This window comes from Pelmatolapia mariae, linkage group LG16_19, assembly GCF_036321145.2.
Source record: "Pelmatolapia mariae isolate MD_Pm_ZW linkage group LG16_19, Pm_UMD_F_2, whole genome shotgun sequence".
NCBI classification, from domain to species: domain Eukaryota; kingdom Metazoa; phylum Chordata; class Actinopteri; order Cichliformes; family Cichlidae; genus Pelmatolapia; species Pelmatolapia mariae.
Window position 1 is genome coordinate 48,738,909 of NC_086241.1, and position 21,629 is coordinate 48,760,537.

Below are 21,629 nucleotides of genomic sequence, written 5' to 3' on the forward strand. Positions count from 1 at the left end.
CACAATCACTGCATCGCAATCCCATAGAGCACCTTATCAACAGGAGAGTAATAATGTGGATGTGCAGCAACTGTGTGATGATATCATGTCAATATGGACCAAAATATCTGAGGGATACTCCAGCACCTTGTTTGAAGATTTAAAGCAGGCAGAAGGAGCCCAAGCAGGTACTAATAATGAAGTGTAGAAATTAGCCAAAGAGGAGTCATATATTTAACTTCCCAAGAGCTAACACCAAAACACAGATAAGAACTTACTCAGGTCTCCAGAAATTTGACTTCAGTGCAATCCTAGTACTGCTTCATGTTATTTAAATACTGAAAGGTTGCAGGAACATCTACTTCCCTTTCTGAATAATCAGAACCTTTTAACAAAAAACAGTAAATATGAACTGACACCAAGACTGGAAATACCATTCTCAAATCCAATGCAAGCTTTAGAAGCAGGCAGTGGGTGGGCGTATGCTAAAGCATCAGTAATATGTACATACCGGTATTCCAGATATTAAATCTGACTTTCTGGTGAGATGCTTTTATAGCATGAGAAGGACCCCAGCATCTCCCTAAAGCACAATTGCAGTACTTCACATGCAGACGTGAAATTGGTAGTCATCAAATATCACTCTCCAAAATAAGCACACATAATGTAATTTATGATTTCACTAGCAAGGCCCAAAGTAGTGCAAGCTTCTGAAATCATGAAGTAAAATGAGGTTATATCCATTTTATAGTTACAGACGCTCTGTGCTTGGACACTACCATATAGTGCAAAGTTTGTCTGAGTTAAGCCCATGAAATGAAATAATTCATGTTCAGAACATGTGCTCAGTAATTATATTCACAGAGAGAGAACAAATTCTGATAAATCTTGATCCAAACACTTGATCAAAGCATCAGCTCATATCTGACAGCAAAGGAAGCCTCCAACTAAGACATGAAGTAACTGTCAGTGTCCACTATCACTCATTATCATTCATTTCACATGCATGGAAAGCATTTAAAGCTAAACCTCATCACATCTGAAGAAATTACAAATCACATTTGGGGCCAAGAATATAAGCTCTACATGAATCAACACTGCAACACTTCCAAAACACTGCAAAAAGTATTATTTGGCTCTCAGCTTGCAACATACTGTATCTTTGAACTCATTTAGCATTACAATATGTGAACATTAGCTCTCACAAAGGCATGACAGCCGGCGTGAATGCCTGTTCCAGCCTCGTCAGGCTCAAATGAGTTGGAGAGGAGGCATTTTTGGAGCACAAACAGTACACAGTTAAGCACTGTGAAAACAAGCCAATATCAAGAACTGGAGGACAGTCAAAAGGACTACAGATCCTCCAACTCAGCGACGCTTCCAAACAAAATAGCAGGTGTAGCATGAATTTTCATGTTAAGACTGTGATCTGTGGAAGGGCGAGGATAAATGTGGATAAAGTCAGTTATCTGGATTTGTTTAAGTACCAGGAAACTCCAACAGCAGTTGCTCGAAAAGCACCGCTTCCAACCATCCCAGTGGTGACTGTTGTTTCTGTAAGTTGCCCGGTGTCTAGCCTTTTGCTCCGACAGAAATTCAAGATTTATCTAATGATCCTGTTCACCCCGAGCACTCGCTCACACACACATGCATGCAGTGACCCAGATCTTCAAGAACTGTTTACACCTTAAACTGTCTCCGTAGCCCACACTGCATGACGCCGCCGGATAAGTGTTTATGTGAAGCACAGCGCAGTAATGTATGGGCCACAGCTGATTCATTCACTAACAGTTTTGTCTCTGAGGTGCTTTCATTACCCACTGTCTCTATAAATCTCCTTGCTAAATAAAGCACACTTGTCAGTTTAACGTATTTCAAGCAGAAACACTTTTTTTCTGGCCTCAGGATGCTGAATAAGTTGGAAAGGTCAGGACTGTGTGATATTAAATGGTTTTTCACTAGCTTGCTCACCACTTGAAGCTCACCAACCTGGTATAGCACATTTTCATTTTGATTTGTTTGAGAATACCAAAGTCTGTAGCCACATGTAATGGCTTGGGTTGTTGACTTCTAGTAGCTAATGCAGAAAATAGGCTGATACGAAGAGCTTGTCTGCTTGTTAGATGGAGCCATTTGGCTTTGACGAGACTGTCAAAACAAGACAGTGTGACAGTAGGCAGAAGGGTCTGGCATGAGCATCCCAGTCTGGGTCACAGTGGCTCTCAGCCTTGTCACTTGGTCCAGTTTTAGTTTTCTTTCTGTGGAGTAGGACATAACCTCTGGAGCGATGAGTGGCAAACCTCTGAATCCATCAGCAGGTTTAAAACCAATCAACAAGAGTCACTCAATAGCGCTGAGGAAAATCGAGTCATTATTCTTTTTATTTAAACAAAAAGTTAAATAGCTCCATTTACCTCTTTCCAACATGGAACATCAGCCAAAAGAACCCTTATTACATAAGAGCTGAACATAATTAGGGCAATTTGAAGCCTACTTGTTAAATGGGGAAATAAATGACGGTCATCAAAGACCAAGTGTAAATCAAAGTTTACTCACATCCATCTCATTCAGAGGAAGCGTTAAACGCTGTTGTTCGGCTCAAAAAGTTATGTTTGGATATGCATATCATCGCTCAAACTGAAGAGGGGGGGGGAGCACAAATCTGGGAAAAAAATGTGCAAACAGCAGCTGAAACAATGAAAACCTTGTACTACTCAACCACTGCAAACACTGTTGTTGGCAACAAAGAAAAGAGAAGATTTATGAGTGTATTCACGACAGACGTGCACTTTCGCAGTCAAAGAGGGAGCACTGTGAACTGTACGGCGCACTTTGTGAGGGGGTACAAAAAGTTTGGGATATAACAAAGTATGCTGGCCATTTTCCAAAGCTTTCCAAAGGTTCCCACTATGTGGCAAAGAAACGGTTACGAGATCTGAACTCGGAAAGAATTAGCCACGCAACTAACAAACTAACAAAAAAAACCATTAAACCGAGAACATCTTTGAAACAGACAGAAATCATCCATCTTTGTATACAATATTTTACAATTGAGAACGTCAGCAAAGACATTTTTCAGCAAAATCTCTACAGCAGATGGTGCTCCGCATTACACAGACTAAAGCCTGCAGACAAGGAGGGAGAGTGCACACTGTTGAAACTAGTCCCAGGAGGTGTTATTCAAGAACATTAGCAAAGACATACACACTTGACTCTTGTTCGTGTTTTGCTATTCAAATCCCAGTAGTGTTGTGAATCTGTGTGATGGTCCAAGACTCCAACCACAATGTAGCAAGGAAAATAGAAAATATTCCAGATTAGCAGTAATGATACTTGAAGGATGGCTAAGAGTCTTGTTGCCAACTATGACTTGTTTGCTTCAGAATTTGATTTAGCTAAATCTGAGCTTTTTGTATCTGATATTTGATAAGAAATTAATTACTCATTGGATATTTTGAGTCTATTTTGTTTTTACTTTGAAATGATAGCCTTGTTTTGCCATATTCGATCTCCCCCGCCCCCCAGGAAAATGGGGGAGATGCTTGGTTAGGAGACTTTGGTCTGACTTAACAGCCGTGGTGTATTTTAGGAGGTGAAAGAAGTCTGAAACAGAATTTATTCTTTCTTACCAACCCAGTCAACGCACCAAACCATCTGCACCACCGGTGGCCAAAACCCCACTGCGGTCACACATCTCATTCCTCAGACTTTATGGAGAACACTCTCATCCATTCATCATTCGCCACCGAGGTCCCTGTGTGTTTCTTTCAATAAAACCCTGAGGTCTGATCCTAAACATGCACCAATAAATATAATATCCAACCCCGAGGACACTTTCATTTTATTGTTGTTGTGTCCTTCCTCATAGCAACAAGGTCAAGCAATGGCATAGTGGTAAAGTTTGTGCTCAGTGAAACTTCAAAAATAACTCAACACCAGCCTCTGTCACATTAATCTTACCCTAAATTACAGCTTTTTGTGAATGTTTAATGTCTGGTAGTAAATGTTTTGACCTCCAGAGTCTTGGCGTTTGTCGCAGCATCTTTAGCAGGATAATCATGTTGATATCTGAGTCTTAGATTGAAGCAAATATCTCAACGGCTCAGAAAATATGCCTTATCTCCTCCTCGACTAAGCTTAAGTGTGCTGCACAGGCACGAGAGTGGTAACGGTCTATTCATTTAAGTTGTGGCAAGAAAAAATAAAGAATTTTTCCAATATTCGTGACTTTTTCTCTTTCCACTGTATATGAAAATGATCAAATTGTAACTGAGTGCACCTTTGAAATTCAATTTAAATGTGCCAGAAGTGCCAGTGGTCCAACATCTGTCCCATAATATAAAGTACGAATAAAAGGAAAACACCTAGTCACTGGAACATGTGCATTGCTTTAACGATAAGCTCCTCTCTACTAAAACAAGTTTTTCTCGTATACGTGGCCGCATAAGGCCAAACATCAGTGAGCAATTAAGGCCCAGTCTTTCTTTGATAACATCTCTAGTCATTATGACTTGGATAATTGTGGGTCCTGGCAGAATATTCCCCCTTGTGAAAATATGGGTGTGTCTAAGGGCTTATCGCACCAGCCACGGAGGCTGGATTAAATCATGTTCTCTCTGTCTGGACGGCCTTCCAGGAATCCCACTAGTAGCAGCCAGAGCCTGGGTGAAATGAGTTACAGTGGGACTGGATTGATTCAGAAAGCTTTTTATTCTCCCCCAGGGGAAGAGTCTTATATTAGTGCAACAACTGGGCCTAGTGCACCATGGAAAGCAGAAAAGGGTCTTGAGAAATTGACTGAGCAAAGACTGTTATTTGGATCAGCCGAAGTGCCGCGCAGACAAATGAAGAGATGAAGTTCCACTTAATTTTATAGGTATAACTTCCCCCAGCGTCTGCATGAAAATAGATTTTCTGTAAATCTGACCTCACTGAGGTTTGCCGACATTACATGATCAAAACACATGACTCCTGCCGTCTGCTCAAACGCAGCGCAGGCCAGCACCTGTGAAATAATCAGCCCCCTTTTTTTTTTATCTCCGGGGGGTGGGCAGTAGCCGTGCCAATGTGCCAAGTTTTCGCCTCAGCATTTAAAAAGCAGGGTTTTCAAATCCAGGAAGCAGTGAGTCTGGATGAAAGAAAATCAGTGTGGTTGCTGTGGTTCAGGGGCCAGAACCAAAATGCCTGCAGGCCTGGTGAGCTGAGAAGCCATTTTATATTCTCCCGTTTATTGTAGTTGTTCTGATCATTAACTTAGTAAAACGCCGCAAGACAGGTCAGCAGGAAGAGCCATTACCAACTGCTGACTGAGGCTATATATGCTGGTCAGAGTCATATGTCAGACTGCTTTCACGATAAGCCAAAAAGGGTTTCCATTTAGAAGAGTGATTAAGCAAATTTTTGAATTGGAATATAATGCTGGTTTGAAAAAAAATTTTACAGGGACCACAGGGCAGAAATGTAGACATGAACAAGTCCCGCTTTTGGAGGTCTACTTTTGTATAGTTTTAAACTTTTGGAGGTCTACTTCATCCCCCAGTGGAACCCACAGGAACCCTACATCCTGACATCTGAATGGATTAACTGGTCCCATGCATAGCCATACTGCTAATTCATGCTTTCAACACCATGCCCCATATCTGGGAGATGTGTCTGATTGATGCTATCTCCATCTGCCTCAGTGCCGGAGGTGGAGGCCGGAGAGCATTCCGGGACAGGCGTGCTTCTTTCTTTCTATAATTGCTGTACAGTATTTGTCCGTCCGACAGCTGCATCTGCACAGGCCAGCTTGATGAGGTGGATTTGGCCACGGACGCAGAGCCCGCTGGCACGGCGACTCAGAGAGAGTGTTTCAGATGGGGCTTTAGGAGAGGTGGGACGGGGGAGAGAAAGACATATCTGTCCCATGCTGAGTGCTGAGTTCTCTATGGTCCTTTGTTCCCTCTGGCCTAGCAGGAAGCCAAACACTCATGGGACTCGTTTGGCTCTGTGATTGTAGGAAAGAAAAAAACCACCAACTCTTCCTGGCCTGGCTCGGTTAGTATTGTTGTGTGTTAAAATTGCTCACATACAGCAATCTAGAATACATTTAGATGCGCATAGTAATAAGTGTAATGACAAATAGCTGATCAATCTTTGCTATTTCATGCTGAGACGAAGTTAACACACCTTTTCTATCATGTGGAGGGTTCACTTAAGGGCAGGGTAGCCTCCATAGCTCTACTCTGGCATATTAATGCTAAAGCAAAGGGACCCCCTGCATCCTCCATTACCACATCAAGTCCTATAAAACCACAACAGATGACCTTAAGCCATACTCCAGAAAGCCCTGGGCCATTCACAAATTTAAAAAAAAGCTCACCAGGGATTGAGCTTCAGGGTACATGTCAAGTTTGCAACATCAGCACAAAATACTGTATAAACAAGCAGAAAGCCGGTGAACCTGACTCTACACAATTTCACTCCCATGCCGGGAGACAAATCAGTCCTCTAGACATGCAGTCATATGCCTGGTTTAGAAGAGAGCCCTATTCAGAGGAGAGCAGCGCACACAACCTGCTGGAATTAACTTTTACCCCTTTACTATACTTTAACCATACTTCCTGTGTAGCTCTCCTTGTTTTTGGGAGCAGCCAAAAAAAGGAGGATGATTCTATACAGTTCTTCTTTGAGTAGCAAAGCAGACTGCCAGGTGATACAGTCAGAAAACTTTCCCAGGCTGAGCCTTGAATATATGTTTCAGTCATAAGAAAACACTTATCTGATCAAAGTTATAAGTTTCAAGAGCAACATGTGATGTAAAGCTAATGTGGGATTTGGGCTGCTCTTAATTTATTGTCCTCTCAACTCAGTTGTATTAACAGAGACTTGCTGAGCGAATATCCACTCCTGCCTTTCTGCGTTTAAGCTCTTTGTCTCTCTTGCGTCTGATACCTGAAATTCCTCGGCGAGCATTGTGATCATTGCTCCTAAGAAAACTGGCGATAACAGCAAAACAATAATTCAGCGCAGGTGCAGAGTACACCTAGGGGATTTTGACAGGTCCCAGCAGCGCTGGTGGTGTGGTTTGTCTGGAGTGGGAGTGAAAGCAACCAGTGATCCATGATTAACATGGAAAACTCCCACTACAACCACAGTTTCCTCTGAGAAATGGCTGTGTGGCTATGTACAAAGCCTTGAGTCAACAAGCCACATAACCGCCAGCCCTATTAGTCACCAGGAAAATGGTGGGGCCGATATAAGCAGAGAACCTGTACGTATGACCAGAACACTGGGCGTTTTTCTTTTTCTCGTAGTAATTCAAGTGAATTACTTGTGAGGAAATTCAAACAAAGAACCAGTGTTGATGACACAATGATCCAATTTCGTTTTATCCAGTACTTCCAATATTAGTGGCATTTAAACCCAAAGTTATATTTCCTACCTGACTGCACTGAATCATTTTTTGTGAAAACACTGAATCTGACAATACTGAACGACTTTATGTTGTACATTTTGAGCACATCATAGTGATTATTAATCAGATTTGTTGTATTATATGTTTTATACTTATTCTAACAATGATAATAAATTTGATTAAATTACTATTAGCATTGTGGCTGCAATCATTCAATATAATCAGTGTGATCACTTTGTTCAATTTGCTTTTCAGTGAAGTGTGGTGGGGCTACGCCCACATTATCTGTCTATGAACAAGAGGTTTTAGGGTTCACTGTAACAGTCAAATTATTCCACACCCCCTTCACTAATTTGCCACACTGACACTACACCATTCAGAACTGTTTGCACAGGGACAGGTTTCATAATTTTGGTTCTGTGTGCCACCACAATCTAAAATTAAAGAACAAAACTCCTGCTACACTATGTGGAGCACCACGGTGGTTTGGTGGATTCGCACTGTTGCCTTACAGCAAAGAGGTCCTGGGTTTACCTCCAACCATTTGGGCTTTCTATGTCGTGTTTGTAGGTTCTCTCTGACTATTCCTGCTTCCGCACGCAGTCCAGCTACATGAATTTGGTGGAGTTTGGTTAATCTAAATTGGTGTGAATGTGAGAGCGAATGGTTGTCTGTCTCTCTGTATTAGACCTATGCAGAGTGTACTCTGCTTCTTGCCTTATGGCTGCTGGATAGGCCATGCATTGGATAAGTGGAAAACGATGGTTGACAATCAAAAATCAACTGAAGTGTTGACTTTAATTTACGGGTCTGATTTTTCTTCTCACATTAAACAGTAAACTTTGGACAGATAAAAGTAGAAACTCTACCTCAGGCCTAGAAATCTGCCTTTTCTCCAATATTAGAAGACATTATGTTTGACCAAAAACAAATTATGGGGCCTGTTTCTGGTGGGTTTCCGTCCCACAGTTCAAATATATGTGAGGTTAATTGGTTTGTACGTTTTTAAAAGATTTTATATTGTACGATGTCACCGTAAAACTGAGGTTTAAGTATAATCTCAGTAAGGTACAAACCACCATGGGTATACGAGCAGTGCCATCATGGGCACCATCATGGGCACCACCATGTATCACTATAGCTAGAATAATGTACTTTCTTTTGCTGAAAGTGTGTCATTTATTTGCTAGTGTGAAAGTCTTCAGACCTGAAGTCTAGTCTAAACATAACAGCTTGAATTCTATGTGGTATGAATTGCAGCTTTGTTATCTATGTAGCTGCCGACACTGGCCCTGAGTCAGATCATGTAACAGACCAGAGAGAGATGACCTTTAGAGGGGTAACCTGCATGCAGCATACATCCTGCTCTACCCAGCTCTGTTTCCTGCAGAGAACTGATGTCAGAGGACGGCAAGGCAGTGAAGATTATATGAAGGACTCATAGGTGGTGGTGGTGAATATGCCCTTTACACATGATCATTGGCCCTGACCTTCATACTAGGGGCCAACTGTGATCTACAGAATCTAATGCTGACATCCCACCACAGATATTACAAGAAACACTGAAATGCCTTTGTTCTACAGGTCAGAGGAGGAAGCAGTTATTGGCTTTCCAGTTACATATACGATGTGCCGAGTTTTACGTTTTATGGTTAATCCCACAAAACAGGCAGTTAGGACATTTGGGACAAAGCTGAAGGGGGTCGGAGGAGAGGCTTAAGACTGAAGACAGGAATACAGGAGGAGGGAGTATGACAAGGAATTGTGCTTCCCAGAATCCCACAGCAAAGGAGGCTCCTCATATGTTTTGTCCATCCTACCAAGACTTTTATTTTATGCTGTCAAGCATAAATTCATTCAGTGGGGGTATTCATGGTGCACTTTATTCTCAGTCCCCCCCCACAAAAAAGGCAGACAACGAAAGAAACAGTTTTTCTTGATGGAAGAATTTATCCCCATGGATGAGGTCATTTCTAATAAATAAGAAGTTAAAAAATATGTGATAAAAATAATTTAGATAAATTATTCATAGTCTAACCTAGATCAACATAAAGACACGTGGCCATGAATAGAAGGTGAGGGTCTTAACTGAAGAGAAGACATGTGAAAGATTTTTAAATATTCCACATTTTTTGGCAGATTTGATTTGTTCTACTTCATAAATGTACAAAGACTAGAAGGAAATGCAGAGAGATGAGGAGAAAATTATAAGACCTTAACTTGGTTGGTCATGAGATCGGACAGATGCTGAGCTGCCGCACAAACAGTCAAGCACTGTTGATAAGCACGCATTTGGCATACCGTATATGATGCTGGCTAGCTGGCTGCCTGTACAGATGTAAAGACATTTGGCTTATTTGGCTTAGTTAGGCTGAACATCTGAATAGGTAACTGAATAAACAATTTTTACAAAATGAGCTAATAATGAGCTTAATTTTGTTTTTCTTCTAAACAAAGAGGTTTTTTTTTGAGGAGAAAAAAAGCTAGATGGAAGCCTAGAAATTAACAGAATACTGTGACTTGCAACAAGAAAACATAACATTTTGCATGAAAAAAACAACATACGTTTGACCCATGGAGTAGCTTAGGAGAAGACTGTATCAAAGTAATATGGATTAATAGGGATGTGTAATAGGAATGGACTGTACACTGAACCATCCTGGAAGAAAAAGGGCAAGCAGTTTCAAAAACCTGGCTATCACCATCCACCAGCCACATCAACAACAAAGTGGGATACAAGGAGTGCAGAAGAGGAAAAGCAAGCCGAGGTGTGAGGAGCTTTGAAAGCTAGGAAGAAGTCCCTGCAGCTCTGTCAGATGAATCTGGTCCTTTTAAGAAATAGGTGTAAATTTTTTGACCAGTTCTTAAAAGAAGCCTGACTGCAGAGTAGTCATACGTAGACTGTAAGAAGAACTTCTCCTGATTCTTGCAACAATCCAGCTGCTTCACAAGGTGAGAATACCTCCAGAGTGATGTTTGACTCTTTTAACCTTGAGTAATATTACATTATAACATTATGATAAGGTATTTTGAATCCCCAAATAAATTATTTTGTGTTGTTTGTGCATAACAATGCTCAAGTGAGGCCTCAGTCACACAGGCCTATAGACCTGTTGGCGAACATCTGGAAACCTCCAGTCTCTAAGGAAAAATGTGCATTTTCTGACCAGTTGCGAGTGATTGCTGGAGGTCGCTGCCAGTTGCTGTAAAACCGGTACAACCCCATTCATACAGGCCTAGAGACTAATCAGTGACCCTCTGGCAACTAACCATCATTAGGGCAACGTCTGCTTTTCACAACTGGTTGGCAAGTGGTTTTTGGAGGTTGCTGGTAGTTGCTAGTAGTTTTCACTGAAAACAAGTGTTAGTTGCAGCAGTAAGGTAAAACTTTTACTTTGAAGTTCTTCATTTCTACAGCTTGAAAAGTAAATGCAGACAAGTCTGTGTCTTCCATGCAAATTACGAGCAATCTCCTAGTGACCAAAGTGATCCCAAGCGCACCCTCTTTCCAGCTAGCAACTACTCACCAACTGGGTGGGGAATGCATTTTTTTTCCCTAGACAGGAAGTTGGCAGGAGTTCATCAGCTACACTCTAGGCCTGTGTGTCTGAGGCCTAAGTAATTTCATATTTTCTTATTTATTATATAACACAATTAAAAACATAAATGGAAAACCAAAGAAAATAAATATTTTAGTCAAGTGTTGACATCCTAATTTCTTTCATGCAATGGCAATTTGAAAGCTGATGTTGCAACATTCTCTATTTGGTTACTGAGTAAATAGTTAAGTAAAAACACTCTGTAACAAACTTACCAAACCACAATATGAATTTCGGTTACTCAGTGCCTAATCAAAAAAAGCCTGAGTCCAGATGCAGAAGTTTTGCTGGCCTGCCGAAAACTAAAGAAAGTATCAGATTCTCAGAGATGTTGACAAACCTCAGCCGCAGACACTACACTTTCCCTGTCTGCCGCCTCCTGACATTTGCGCAGTTGGGCTTCAAAGCTGAGTATTGACTGGACAGTGAAAAGGCCAAGCAACGTGTCTGGACAGAAGAATTACAACAGATCCGACTACAGTACATCCTGGAACTTCATGTTACCTTGTTGACTTTTTCTCTTGTTATCATTGTTTTTGTTCTTTCCCTCCTTGTTTGACTCATTCCTTTTCTACACTATTTCTTACTCTTGGCGCCACTTGACAGGCAGGGTTAGTAACAGGGTGCTGCTGACATAACAAGCCAACCCTGCTCCAAGTAAGACATATATAGTACCTCACACCTTCTGTAGTATAATAATTACAGGAGACTGGCTGGATGCTGCATGCACCAGGAAGCTGCTATCTCAGTATATAAGTGAGGGCAAGGCCAGCATGATCTATCTCAGCCTGAGCATCTGTCCTCCCCACTCCAGTCTTCTTACTCTTACATTGAGCCTTGGCACCAGTCTTTCTAGCTTACTCTCACTCTCTGTGACCTCACGTTGCTCACGCTTTCCTGGCTTTGAAAACAGTGGAACCTCAGCCTGATATATGAAACCGAGACTTGCATCCACCACTTCTCCAGAGGGAGCACTGTTCCACCCCTTAAAGATCATTCTAGGCTGACAATGCAGAAAATCTGCAACAGTTCACAAGGGCTAAGCTTTAAATGTGAATCATACAAGCACTCAAATAGCTTCCTGGAAGTGTTCAGAGTCAAGTATTCTAATAACTATTTGATTAATGTTTAAATGAAGACATTTTACAATGTTGGCCGAAGCGTTTATTCTGTTCAGAAAATGACAGAGAAATATGTTGGTCACAACAACTAAAGCTTGGAAATTTGGAAACTTAATAGCACTTCTTACAAGCAGTTAGTCAGCTTCGGCAGAAACACGACAGTGAAAAAGTCATAGCTGGGGTATTCGTGATTCAGAAACACTGTCGGCTTCGAACAATGTTGAACCTGCAGCCGAGTCTCGCTATTTATCCCAGATCAATGAGTCAGGACGCAAATATGTCCTGTGAGTCAAGAACAAAGCAAACATATGCATAGCAACTGTGCAATCTTCAGAAGTCTTGTATTGATTAAAAGATTTACTATGACTTCAAGATAATTGTTTTAGGAAGGAGGATGGGGGAAAAAACTCTTTTATGAACCATCTGCCAAAACATTTCGTTAAGTTTTATTGTGCTACCACAAACACGTGCATAGTTCATCCAGCATAATTCCATAATACTAGCGAAAAAGCCCAAAAAGACACAAGACCCTAGCAATTAGCAAGAGGAGCGCCATAAATGTCAGACATAATTGAGAATTTTTCAGTGGGTTGGTGGAGAGAAATTACCCAAATGACAAATTGGCCAAAAAAGGAAATGATGACCTCAGTGCCCAAACGAATTATGGCACTTAAACTGACTTTGAGCGGATTAGAAAAGCACTGGGCCCGAGTCCAAACTAGAGCACAATTTGACAAGATAAGTCTGAAGCTGTAAGCAATAAAAATCCATCAAAATATTCCCGGAAACAATTACTCCATTTCAACATCATTGACCAAAAATATGGCTCTAGTCATGGTAAAGTGATTAATCAAACCAAAAAGCCTTTTCCAACAAGATTGGAACTAAAACAGTCAGTCATCCAAGCCAAGAAACTATTAAGCCTGTCTGATTAGCAGTCTTTGGAGAATTTGCTGAATGCGCTGTGAAAGAGGCCTTCATCTGAGCAATTATTAGCTGGATACATTATAGTCGCAAAGTTATTCCAATAAATCCAAGAACAAACAGAACTGGTCAAAGCTTAAAGAAAGAAAAGAATCTCCTTGTACTATTTTAAGAGCAAATAGCATGGGTTAATACTTTTGTACCATACACCATGTTAGGTTTTCCTACCTTTTACAGATTTAACTTAATACTTTTCAGAGCAAGTCAGAAAATTCATACTTGCTTTATTTGATATTTGTTCTACTTAGTGTGTATTAAGGATTTAACATATGAACCCAGTCATCTGGCTTGATTTATTGCAATGGTAAACATATCCAGCACTAAAGTTATTGGTAATGAACTGCTGTTTGTTCATGAGCCTTTAGATAAATTCTAAAAGCACAACGTGTCGATTTTCTGTAAGCCTGTCTATGAGAGTAATTGTAGCTAAAATAAATATATCAAAACCACAAGAGCTGTATATTCACATACATTCAACAGTGAAGTGAAAGGAAAAATCTGATGATGACATGAAAAAGCAGGTTGAAATCTTACTCTTTATTTGCTCAGATTAGTTTTTCACACTCTCTGCTCAGTTCAGCTACGGTTCCTCTGCTGCTCTGCACAGCCAGCAACCTGCCCGGTTCTCCATGCGTCCATAATCTGCTTTGTCACGTCTCAATATTCCATCTGTGTCCCGTTCAGCCTGAAATAATTATTCGTCTTTTATCTAACTACAGTCTGCTAGCTGCTACATGAATGACAACAGATGGCTAATCTGGTAATTGCTAATAGTAACACGGCTAACGTTAACATGTTAACACTATAGGTAACGGTTTAATGGTTTCAGTGTTGTTGAAACGGTACCTTTACTGACCTCTGAAAACCTTCATAAAGTGTTCAGTGTTATAAACATTAACTACTTCAGCTTTTCGTTAGCAGAGGAGCTTTGTGTTCGTCTGTCTGTAGCAGTGCTGTGAAGTTGTGAGTAAGGTAGAAGATGCAAAGATGGCACTGTTGGCATCAATACTGCTGCAGGAGTATCTTAATATCTAAATAGTGTTTGTTTTGGGGGGGGTAACCAACCTACTAGCCACTGCATCACCGTGTCCCATGAATCACTGTCCTGAAGGGAAATAAACTAAAGTGACAAAATCATTTTTTGTGCCAGGCTGCTAACATGCTTTTAAATTCCCTGTAACATGAGAGTTAGTCAGAGCTCATTCACAAGTCTCCAGCGGCCAGTTATGAATTCACATTTTTTGGCTTTTCTCACTTTCAGCTTTTTAAAAAAAACTGATATAAAACCTTTTACACTTTATTGCACTTTTCAGTAAATCTAATGAATGAAATAATAAGTTATTGCTAGTTTGTTAGCTGTTAGCTTGCAAACCATGAGTAGTACCTGCTGTATGTCATAACCTTTCCAGTGTGGCAGGCCTCAGTTTCTAGCTGAGAAAAGGCTTTAGTCTTCTGAGCACTGGCAAAGCTATGGGCTATTTCTGCCTAAAATAAGAAGGGTTAGATAATCACTTACGCAGTGTGGGCAGGCTGTCCTGTAGGTCGTGTGGTCTTGGCCTTTGTGGTATCAATGGCGTCTCTTTCTGAGGGCCTTTTCTGTGATTGGTCTTTCTGGAAGGGGTTGGTGCCAGGCTGAACACGCCTCAGGGCGCCTCTATCACGGATGTACACCTGTTCTGGAGCCACCTCTTCACAGCGGGCACCCTGGAAGCCTGAGCGACACACGCAAGTATGTGGCCGGCTGCATGAGCCACGGTTTTGGCAGGGGGGCTGACAGTCAGCTGAAGAGAGACCACAGATGGAGATCAAGTTATCAGCAGGTCAAGTCAAGGCATGTACCCCCTGTGTACGAAAGGGCAGAAACAGAAAAGGCTTTGCCTGAACACAAGGGTCCACTTTAAATTGATTTAATCAAGGGGCCATTAGTTTCACTTTTTAACCAAGTTGCTCCTATTCCTTCAGCAGAGCCCCGACCTAAGAGCCTGTAGGGGCTGTCAAGTACAATTTCTCTTGTGTTTTAAACTGACCTGTTTAGTCTAAATATACATATCACTTACATTAAATCCTTACCCAATTTCACTCTGAGGTAAAGCCTTTAAGACAAGTTCATGGCTTTTTCCAGTGAAGCTGGTATTTCTACATACAGAGCTTTCCTAAAAAGACCTTTTGTCTCTGATCTAGAGTCCAGTATGTGCGTTCGCTATAGCACAGCCAGTTCAAAAAGGTAATAAAAGAAAGCAATCATAAAAAATGAGCAAATAGGAAAAACTGTACAGGAGGCCAACTGCAAATATCTGACACTTCATCAAAGAAATGTCTTGTAAAGCTGAAAAACAAACTAAATCTGATGGGGCTTACGGTACTTAAGAGATGAATGTGTGCATAATATTTATCAATAGTCTGAAAATACAAAGTACTGAGGTTATTTCATGGTCATGGAAAAATAATCTATGTCACTCTACAAGCCCACCCACATCCTCCAGACACTGAAAAACACTGTGGCACGCAACTTAAAGGAAATTCTGACTGATACTAATATTATACTGATATTTTGAGGTGGAACTTGAAACCAATTTTCAGCCATTAAAAATTTTTGATGTATTAATATTTGAATATTACAGTTTTATCAGGCAATGTTCTTGACATACATGCATACAGTACTGTGCAGGTCTCAAGCTATCCCTCTTTTCTTCATATTTTGCTACAAAAATACAAAATGGGTTCAGAGATTTATAGAAACATGCAGACATAAATAGAAATACAGAGTCTGCACAATTCTAACAAGCTCGAAAGTCAATGTTTGGTATGACCACCTTAATTTTTCAATACAGCCTAAACTCTCTTATCCAAGCATTCTTGCCAATTTTGTTTAAATAGTCTTCAGGAATAGTGCTCCAGGCTTCATGAAGGTTATTTAAAGGTCTTCTTTCAGTGTTGGCTGCATTTAGTTTCATTGTCTGTCAAGACAATCGCACATTGCTTCAGTAATGTTGAGGTCCAGGTTCTGGGAAGGCCAGTTCATGTTTTTCTATCCAGGTATACTTTTACAGCTTTGGTACTGTGTTTGGGATCATCGTCAAGCTGGAAACTGAAGCTGTTGCCCATCAGAAGCTCCACGACACAGCCTCCACCATGTTTTATCAATGGCTGGAGACACTCCCTTCCTTAAGAACAGCATTTTGACAGCCACCCTTCCACTGACACCATTTCTCATGAGGCTTCTATGAACAGTCAATGGATCAGCTGAAGGACCAGGTCCTATATCAGATCTTTGCTGGGGGTTTTTTTCTCTTTCTTAAGGAAATGACTTTCAGATATACTGTTCTTTTAGGCCTAATACTTCCTGTTTTGTCACTTGCCCAGTTTCCTCAGACTTTAAGGACACACTGCATACTGTGCCAAGACATGCCAGTCTTTGCTCCCATTTCTTTAGTTGAAAAATCCCAAATTACCCTAAACTTAGGTCAAGACTCAGTCCTGTCTATTGCACATATGATGTATTAAACACAAACAAATCTGCAATAACTGCTTATTAGCTTTCCAGAAGTGTATTTCATGGACTCCTTAGCAACTTGCCGTAAAGATGCTACCACAATGATTTGCATACTCTGCTACATGTGCTACAGACAGCGCTCAGTGGAGGCAGGGCTGCTCAAACTTATGTGGTGATGTCAAAATTCATTTTCGAATTGCTCCACAAAGTTTTCATATTGACTGTACCACAGGATATTTATGTTGATACCAATATATCTGTGGTATACCAATATCGAGCAGCTTTAATTTACAGATAATAAGCTCTCAATCTCGGGATACGAATGTATGCAGTTGACGGCCCTAGAGGATTCATGGCATTATCCTCAAACACTAAATCGAGCCACTGGTCTGTAGTGGCTAAAGCAAACAGTGGCGTTCTGTCAACATGGCTATGGAATGCTATTGACACAGATGCTGGAGTGGACACTGACAAACCACAGGCAGGAACGCAGCCACAGCTCTTGGCAGAGAGAAGCGCTGGCAGTCAGATGGACCCCACCGGGTGCGAACGGCGCTCTACCTGCTGCACACTTCCTGTTATTGCAATACTGGTATGACTTTGGACATTTTATGTTTCCTTTTAGACTTGAGCGAAAGCACAAGAGGACCCCGAGGATGCTGTTTCTGATGACAGGAGATCAAACTGACAGGAGGAAACATGACAGCGCTGTGTAACATCTGTGGCGTCACACATTTACTTTCAAAGATAAGATATGAATGCCAAATCTGCGTTTGTAGCTCTGTATTTTGGTTTTCACATTAAAGCCCTTGAATAGTTAATTGAAAACCACTACATTATGCATCGTCAGGCTGTGGTATGATCAGAAATCCTAACAAATTGCAGCTTAAATATCAGACATTCACCGCTCTTTTCAGTTTCATGGTGGAGCACATTTTATTTAGACCACCTAATTCATTTCTTTTTAATTACTCTAAGGAAAATGTACACCCCATTTGATGAACTGTACACATGGGAAGAAATGTGGTTGTAGATTTGTATGACTTGGTATGTGATCCGAATTTTCCATCATGGGATAAAACAGGGATTGTCTGAGCTCTACTTGGCAAGAATCAAAATACATCATCTAACTAAAGCACGGGCTGGCTGGATGCCACCGTCTTGTCCGGAGTCTGCTTAACCTCAAGTTTGTGGATGAAGCAGTGGATCAACTAGGCCACAGATTCCCGGGACATTATGCTGGAGGGACAAACTAGGTATAGTCAAACTGTATTCTGCAAATAAGCTTTTAGAAACATGACCAAAGTGCACGGAGAGAAAAATAACCGATTCACGGCTGGCTTACGATGAGATATGTTCAATTGCGTGACCCGTTTTCAGCTGCGAGGCGCATAATTGACACCAGACAAACAAATGCTGCCTGTGCTGACAGCAGCACAGGCAGGTCAGTGACTCTGGACCTGACATATGCCCCATACGAACCTCACATAGGCTGTGACGCCGTATACCGTGGGTATCTGTGTTGTCTCTGTGCCCTGCCTCTGGGCTGTTGAGCACATTGTCACAGTAATTGCTGCCGTCCAGATTTGTCTTGCACATCATTAAAACTAATTGCCTCGCATTCCATCCATTTCACAAATATGCACAGCAATTATTACTTTGCGAGAGTAATAATAAAATGAGAATCCATTGGAAATAAAAGAGGAGAAATGGCAAACATTCCTGGCATTTGCCGCTTCAGCCTTAATTATGAGTGAGGCAGACGGGCCAAGTTTTTGGAGTTTGCGTCCACATTCAGTCATCTGAAAAGAGGAGGGCTGCTGGACGGGTATCGAAAGCTTTGATCGATGAGCGCAAACACACACATCCACACACATGAGAAATGAACACGTGGAGGAAAAAATCTTTAGTCTTTAATGTCCAAGTGGCATCTTCAAGGAAGTGCTTGACAGCTACGGTTAAAGCAAATCTCCGTCCAAAATTCACTCATGCAGTGAAGAAACACTTTCCTTTAAATTGCTTCATTTGGGAAAGTTCTTGTTAGCATAATAACTCCTCACCAATATAAAAGCAATGCCAGGGGTTTTACTGTTTATAGTTTCTTTATTGGGTTACAGTTACCTCATAACTTCAGGTTTGCATGTGCACGTAAGTCAGACAGATTCTTGTGCCTCTTCCTCTGGTCTCTCATTTCCAGCTCAGCGCTCGTTTCCAGCGCATTACAGTCCACCAGAGATTTGCCTTCCCTTCTCTCTGATTCAAAGTAACACAACCCATTAAATCTTTACAGTCCTTTCATTCTGCAAAGGGTGACCTGAAACCATATCTGACACAATACAAACTTGTAGAAAAATCTCCTCGCTTTACACAGGTCAGAAGAGCAAGCAAGAGGTAACCTGACATTTCTGAAAATAATATTGGTATTGAAAGCCTAATCACAATAATCTCGGGAAGGACCCGCTACAGGCTGAGAGCATTATGCACCATTATGAGATTTAGAGGCTGAAAGCTGCTCTGGAGATTAGAATTTAGTACAATATGATAAAGGGCTCGACTACAAACCCTGAATCTCAGAGGCAGGAAGTTGGAAAATAAGAATGAAAGTGGAATTTAAGCAACTTGCTGCAAGTTTGCAATCTCCGTCCACATGCAGGCTCAAGATTCTCAAAGTCATTCAGAGCATCGCAGGCATGAGTAAAAATCTTGTGACTCAACATGTAGTGGGGTAAACCTCATGTGATGACAGCAGGAGGCTCTTTTTAGGAGTCACCACAGAACCTGACAGATCTCATGAAATAGGTCAAGTGTTCAGGATTGCGGGGGGCCACGGTGAAGAGACAAGCTTAAAAAAATTCCGCTCATCTGGACTCCCTGTCCACTGAAGAAGTAAGAATTGGTCTATTGAGCAGTTAATACAATTGACCTTCAATGCTAACCATTTCAAGTGAGTGTTAATCTCTCCGCAACATGTGATTTCCACATGGCTGCTGGAGCGAGTGCCATCATTTCATGCTTTCCCCGAATGCTAACTTTGCTGTCTATACCCAAACTGCTGTTACTGTAACTTTGCAAGCCTTCATTAAATGCTCATAAACAAACATCTCTATTTTTATAATCAAAACCATAGGGGGAGTGCGCCTGACGCTGTGTGACTGATCTCATATTTTCTCTTTGTGGTGAAGCTTACAAGGGTAATATTTCACTAAATTAAGGTGCTTCTGTCATAGACGTGCAGTTACAGTCACAATGTGGGTTTTTTTTCCTTTGCTTGTTTGTTCCAGTACAGTAGTTAAAAGCTTTTCTTTTCCAAAATCTGTGTGTGTGTGGAAGGGGGGGATTTGTTAACCTACATCTGACCCATGACAATGTATACATTACTTTTAGCCATGCTGCTGTGTGCCTCTGCCACGCCCCTCAATCTCCCACATTCAGCCCCTAATGGGTCACATGCTGGGCCAGTCTGTTGAGGATATCTGGATCTGGGGGGGGCGGGGGGGGTTTGCAACTAGTAAAGCTGACTCTGTGAGACGTGGTGCTCTCCAAAAACCCACAAACCCCATCCTCGTGAGGGATCACAATCCCAACAACTTCCATATGGTCTTTAAGCAGGAGGGTGCTGTGATATATGGTTGGCTATGGGCTGTGGCCTCAGTGAGAGTGTGTGTGTGTCGGTATGTGACTGAAGGAGAGCGGTGCTTGCTGTTAATGTTCATCTGTAAGTGTCACTCAAGCTCAGGCTTTCTTCTTGGGGTCGCTGAACGATCTACTTCAGCAGATGGACTTCTCGCAATATGATGTCACGAATAAAGTGTCGCGTGATAATGAAGAAGCTTTGTGTGACTAATTGCGCTCTCCCTTTCGCCTCTCTATTTAATTCTTAGCAGCTTATGAACGATGATAAACAAAAGAGGCATTTTACAAGGAGATGTTTGGGTCCAGACACTGAGCAGTACATAATTTTCACCACACTTTTGTCTGTGGTAGCAATTAGAAAAACATGTGGTGTAGGAGGCCAAAACAGGGCCCAATTGCAACCTACAAAGAGAAGCACCAGCTGGACTGGAGAAAACAGCACTCCTGGTTTGGGAAGACAAACTGAGAGCGGGCTGTCCAGTGTCTATGTTAATGATGGGGTCTGGGACAGTGGGGTGTGTATTGATTACAGGATCTGTCTAACAGGCCATAACTCTCTACAGGACTGCCAAAGGAGTGTCATGCCCCAGAAGTGTAAACTGTGCAACCCCCACAAATCCACACATATGACACATGACGTCAACAGAAACACAAGCATCCTAAAAACCTCTTCCTGTTTTTGTAAAACAGAGAATAGTGCTATGTTGGCCAGGATCTCACTGGTATTAGGCCTAATGTCAGTTAAAATTCACTCCTTTGGAGTATTAATGAGTCTTCTTTTTTAAATTTGAATGACTAATCAGTGGAAATGCAGTATTTCTTTAGTGTGATTTTATTCCTGTATGATATTTATATTTGTCTCTCTCTTCATCATATTGGTTGGGAACTAAATTCTTAGTCTCTACATTAAGGGGATCCTGGAAATCCCATAGAAGCTTCACATTTACACATTTTCCTATCATCAGTAACTCTTCCGCTGCCATTAATAAATAAAATATTCTATAAAATATTCTCATTTTGCACACAATGGACAAACTAGGTCACCTACACATTACAGGAGCTCCTCAGACATGGAAAGCCATGCCATGAAGCTCCCAGCAAACAGTTTCTGTGCTGATGTTAATGCCTGAGGAGGTTTGGAACTGCTCATGAGGCAGCAGAGCCTCTGTGACTTTTATGCACCGTGGCCCTCAGCACTTTGCGACCCCGCTCTGTAACTTTAGATAGTCTGCAACTTGAATTGCTGTGGTTTAGAGTTGCTGTGAATGCTTCCACTTTGCAATAACACCACTTACAATTGATTGTGGAAAATATGTAGGAGGGAATGTCATGAACTGACTTGTTGCAACGGTGGCATCCCATTACAGTACCAGGCTTGAATTCAGAGAGCTCTTTAGAACGACCCATTCTTTCACAAGCATTTG

The 21,629-nt window shown here is 41.4% G+C and overlaps 1 protein-coding gene across 3 annotated transcripts in view; it reads right to left on the reverse strand.

Moving 5' to 3' along the window:
* LOC134644159 (latent-transforming growth factor beta-binding protein 2-like) overlaps positions 1-21,629 on the reverse strand; it is an 87,976-nt gene that overhangs the window by 57,987 nt on the left and 8,360 nt on the right. For all 3 annotated transcript variants that reach the window (XM_063496908.1, XM_063496910.1, XM_063496907.1), the window contains exon 3: positions 14,596-14,860. In XM_063496908.1, the coding sequence (XP_063352978.1) occupies positions 14,596-14,860 (265 nt within the window). The remainder of the gene's footprint in view (positions 1-14,595; positions 14,861-21,629) is intronic.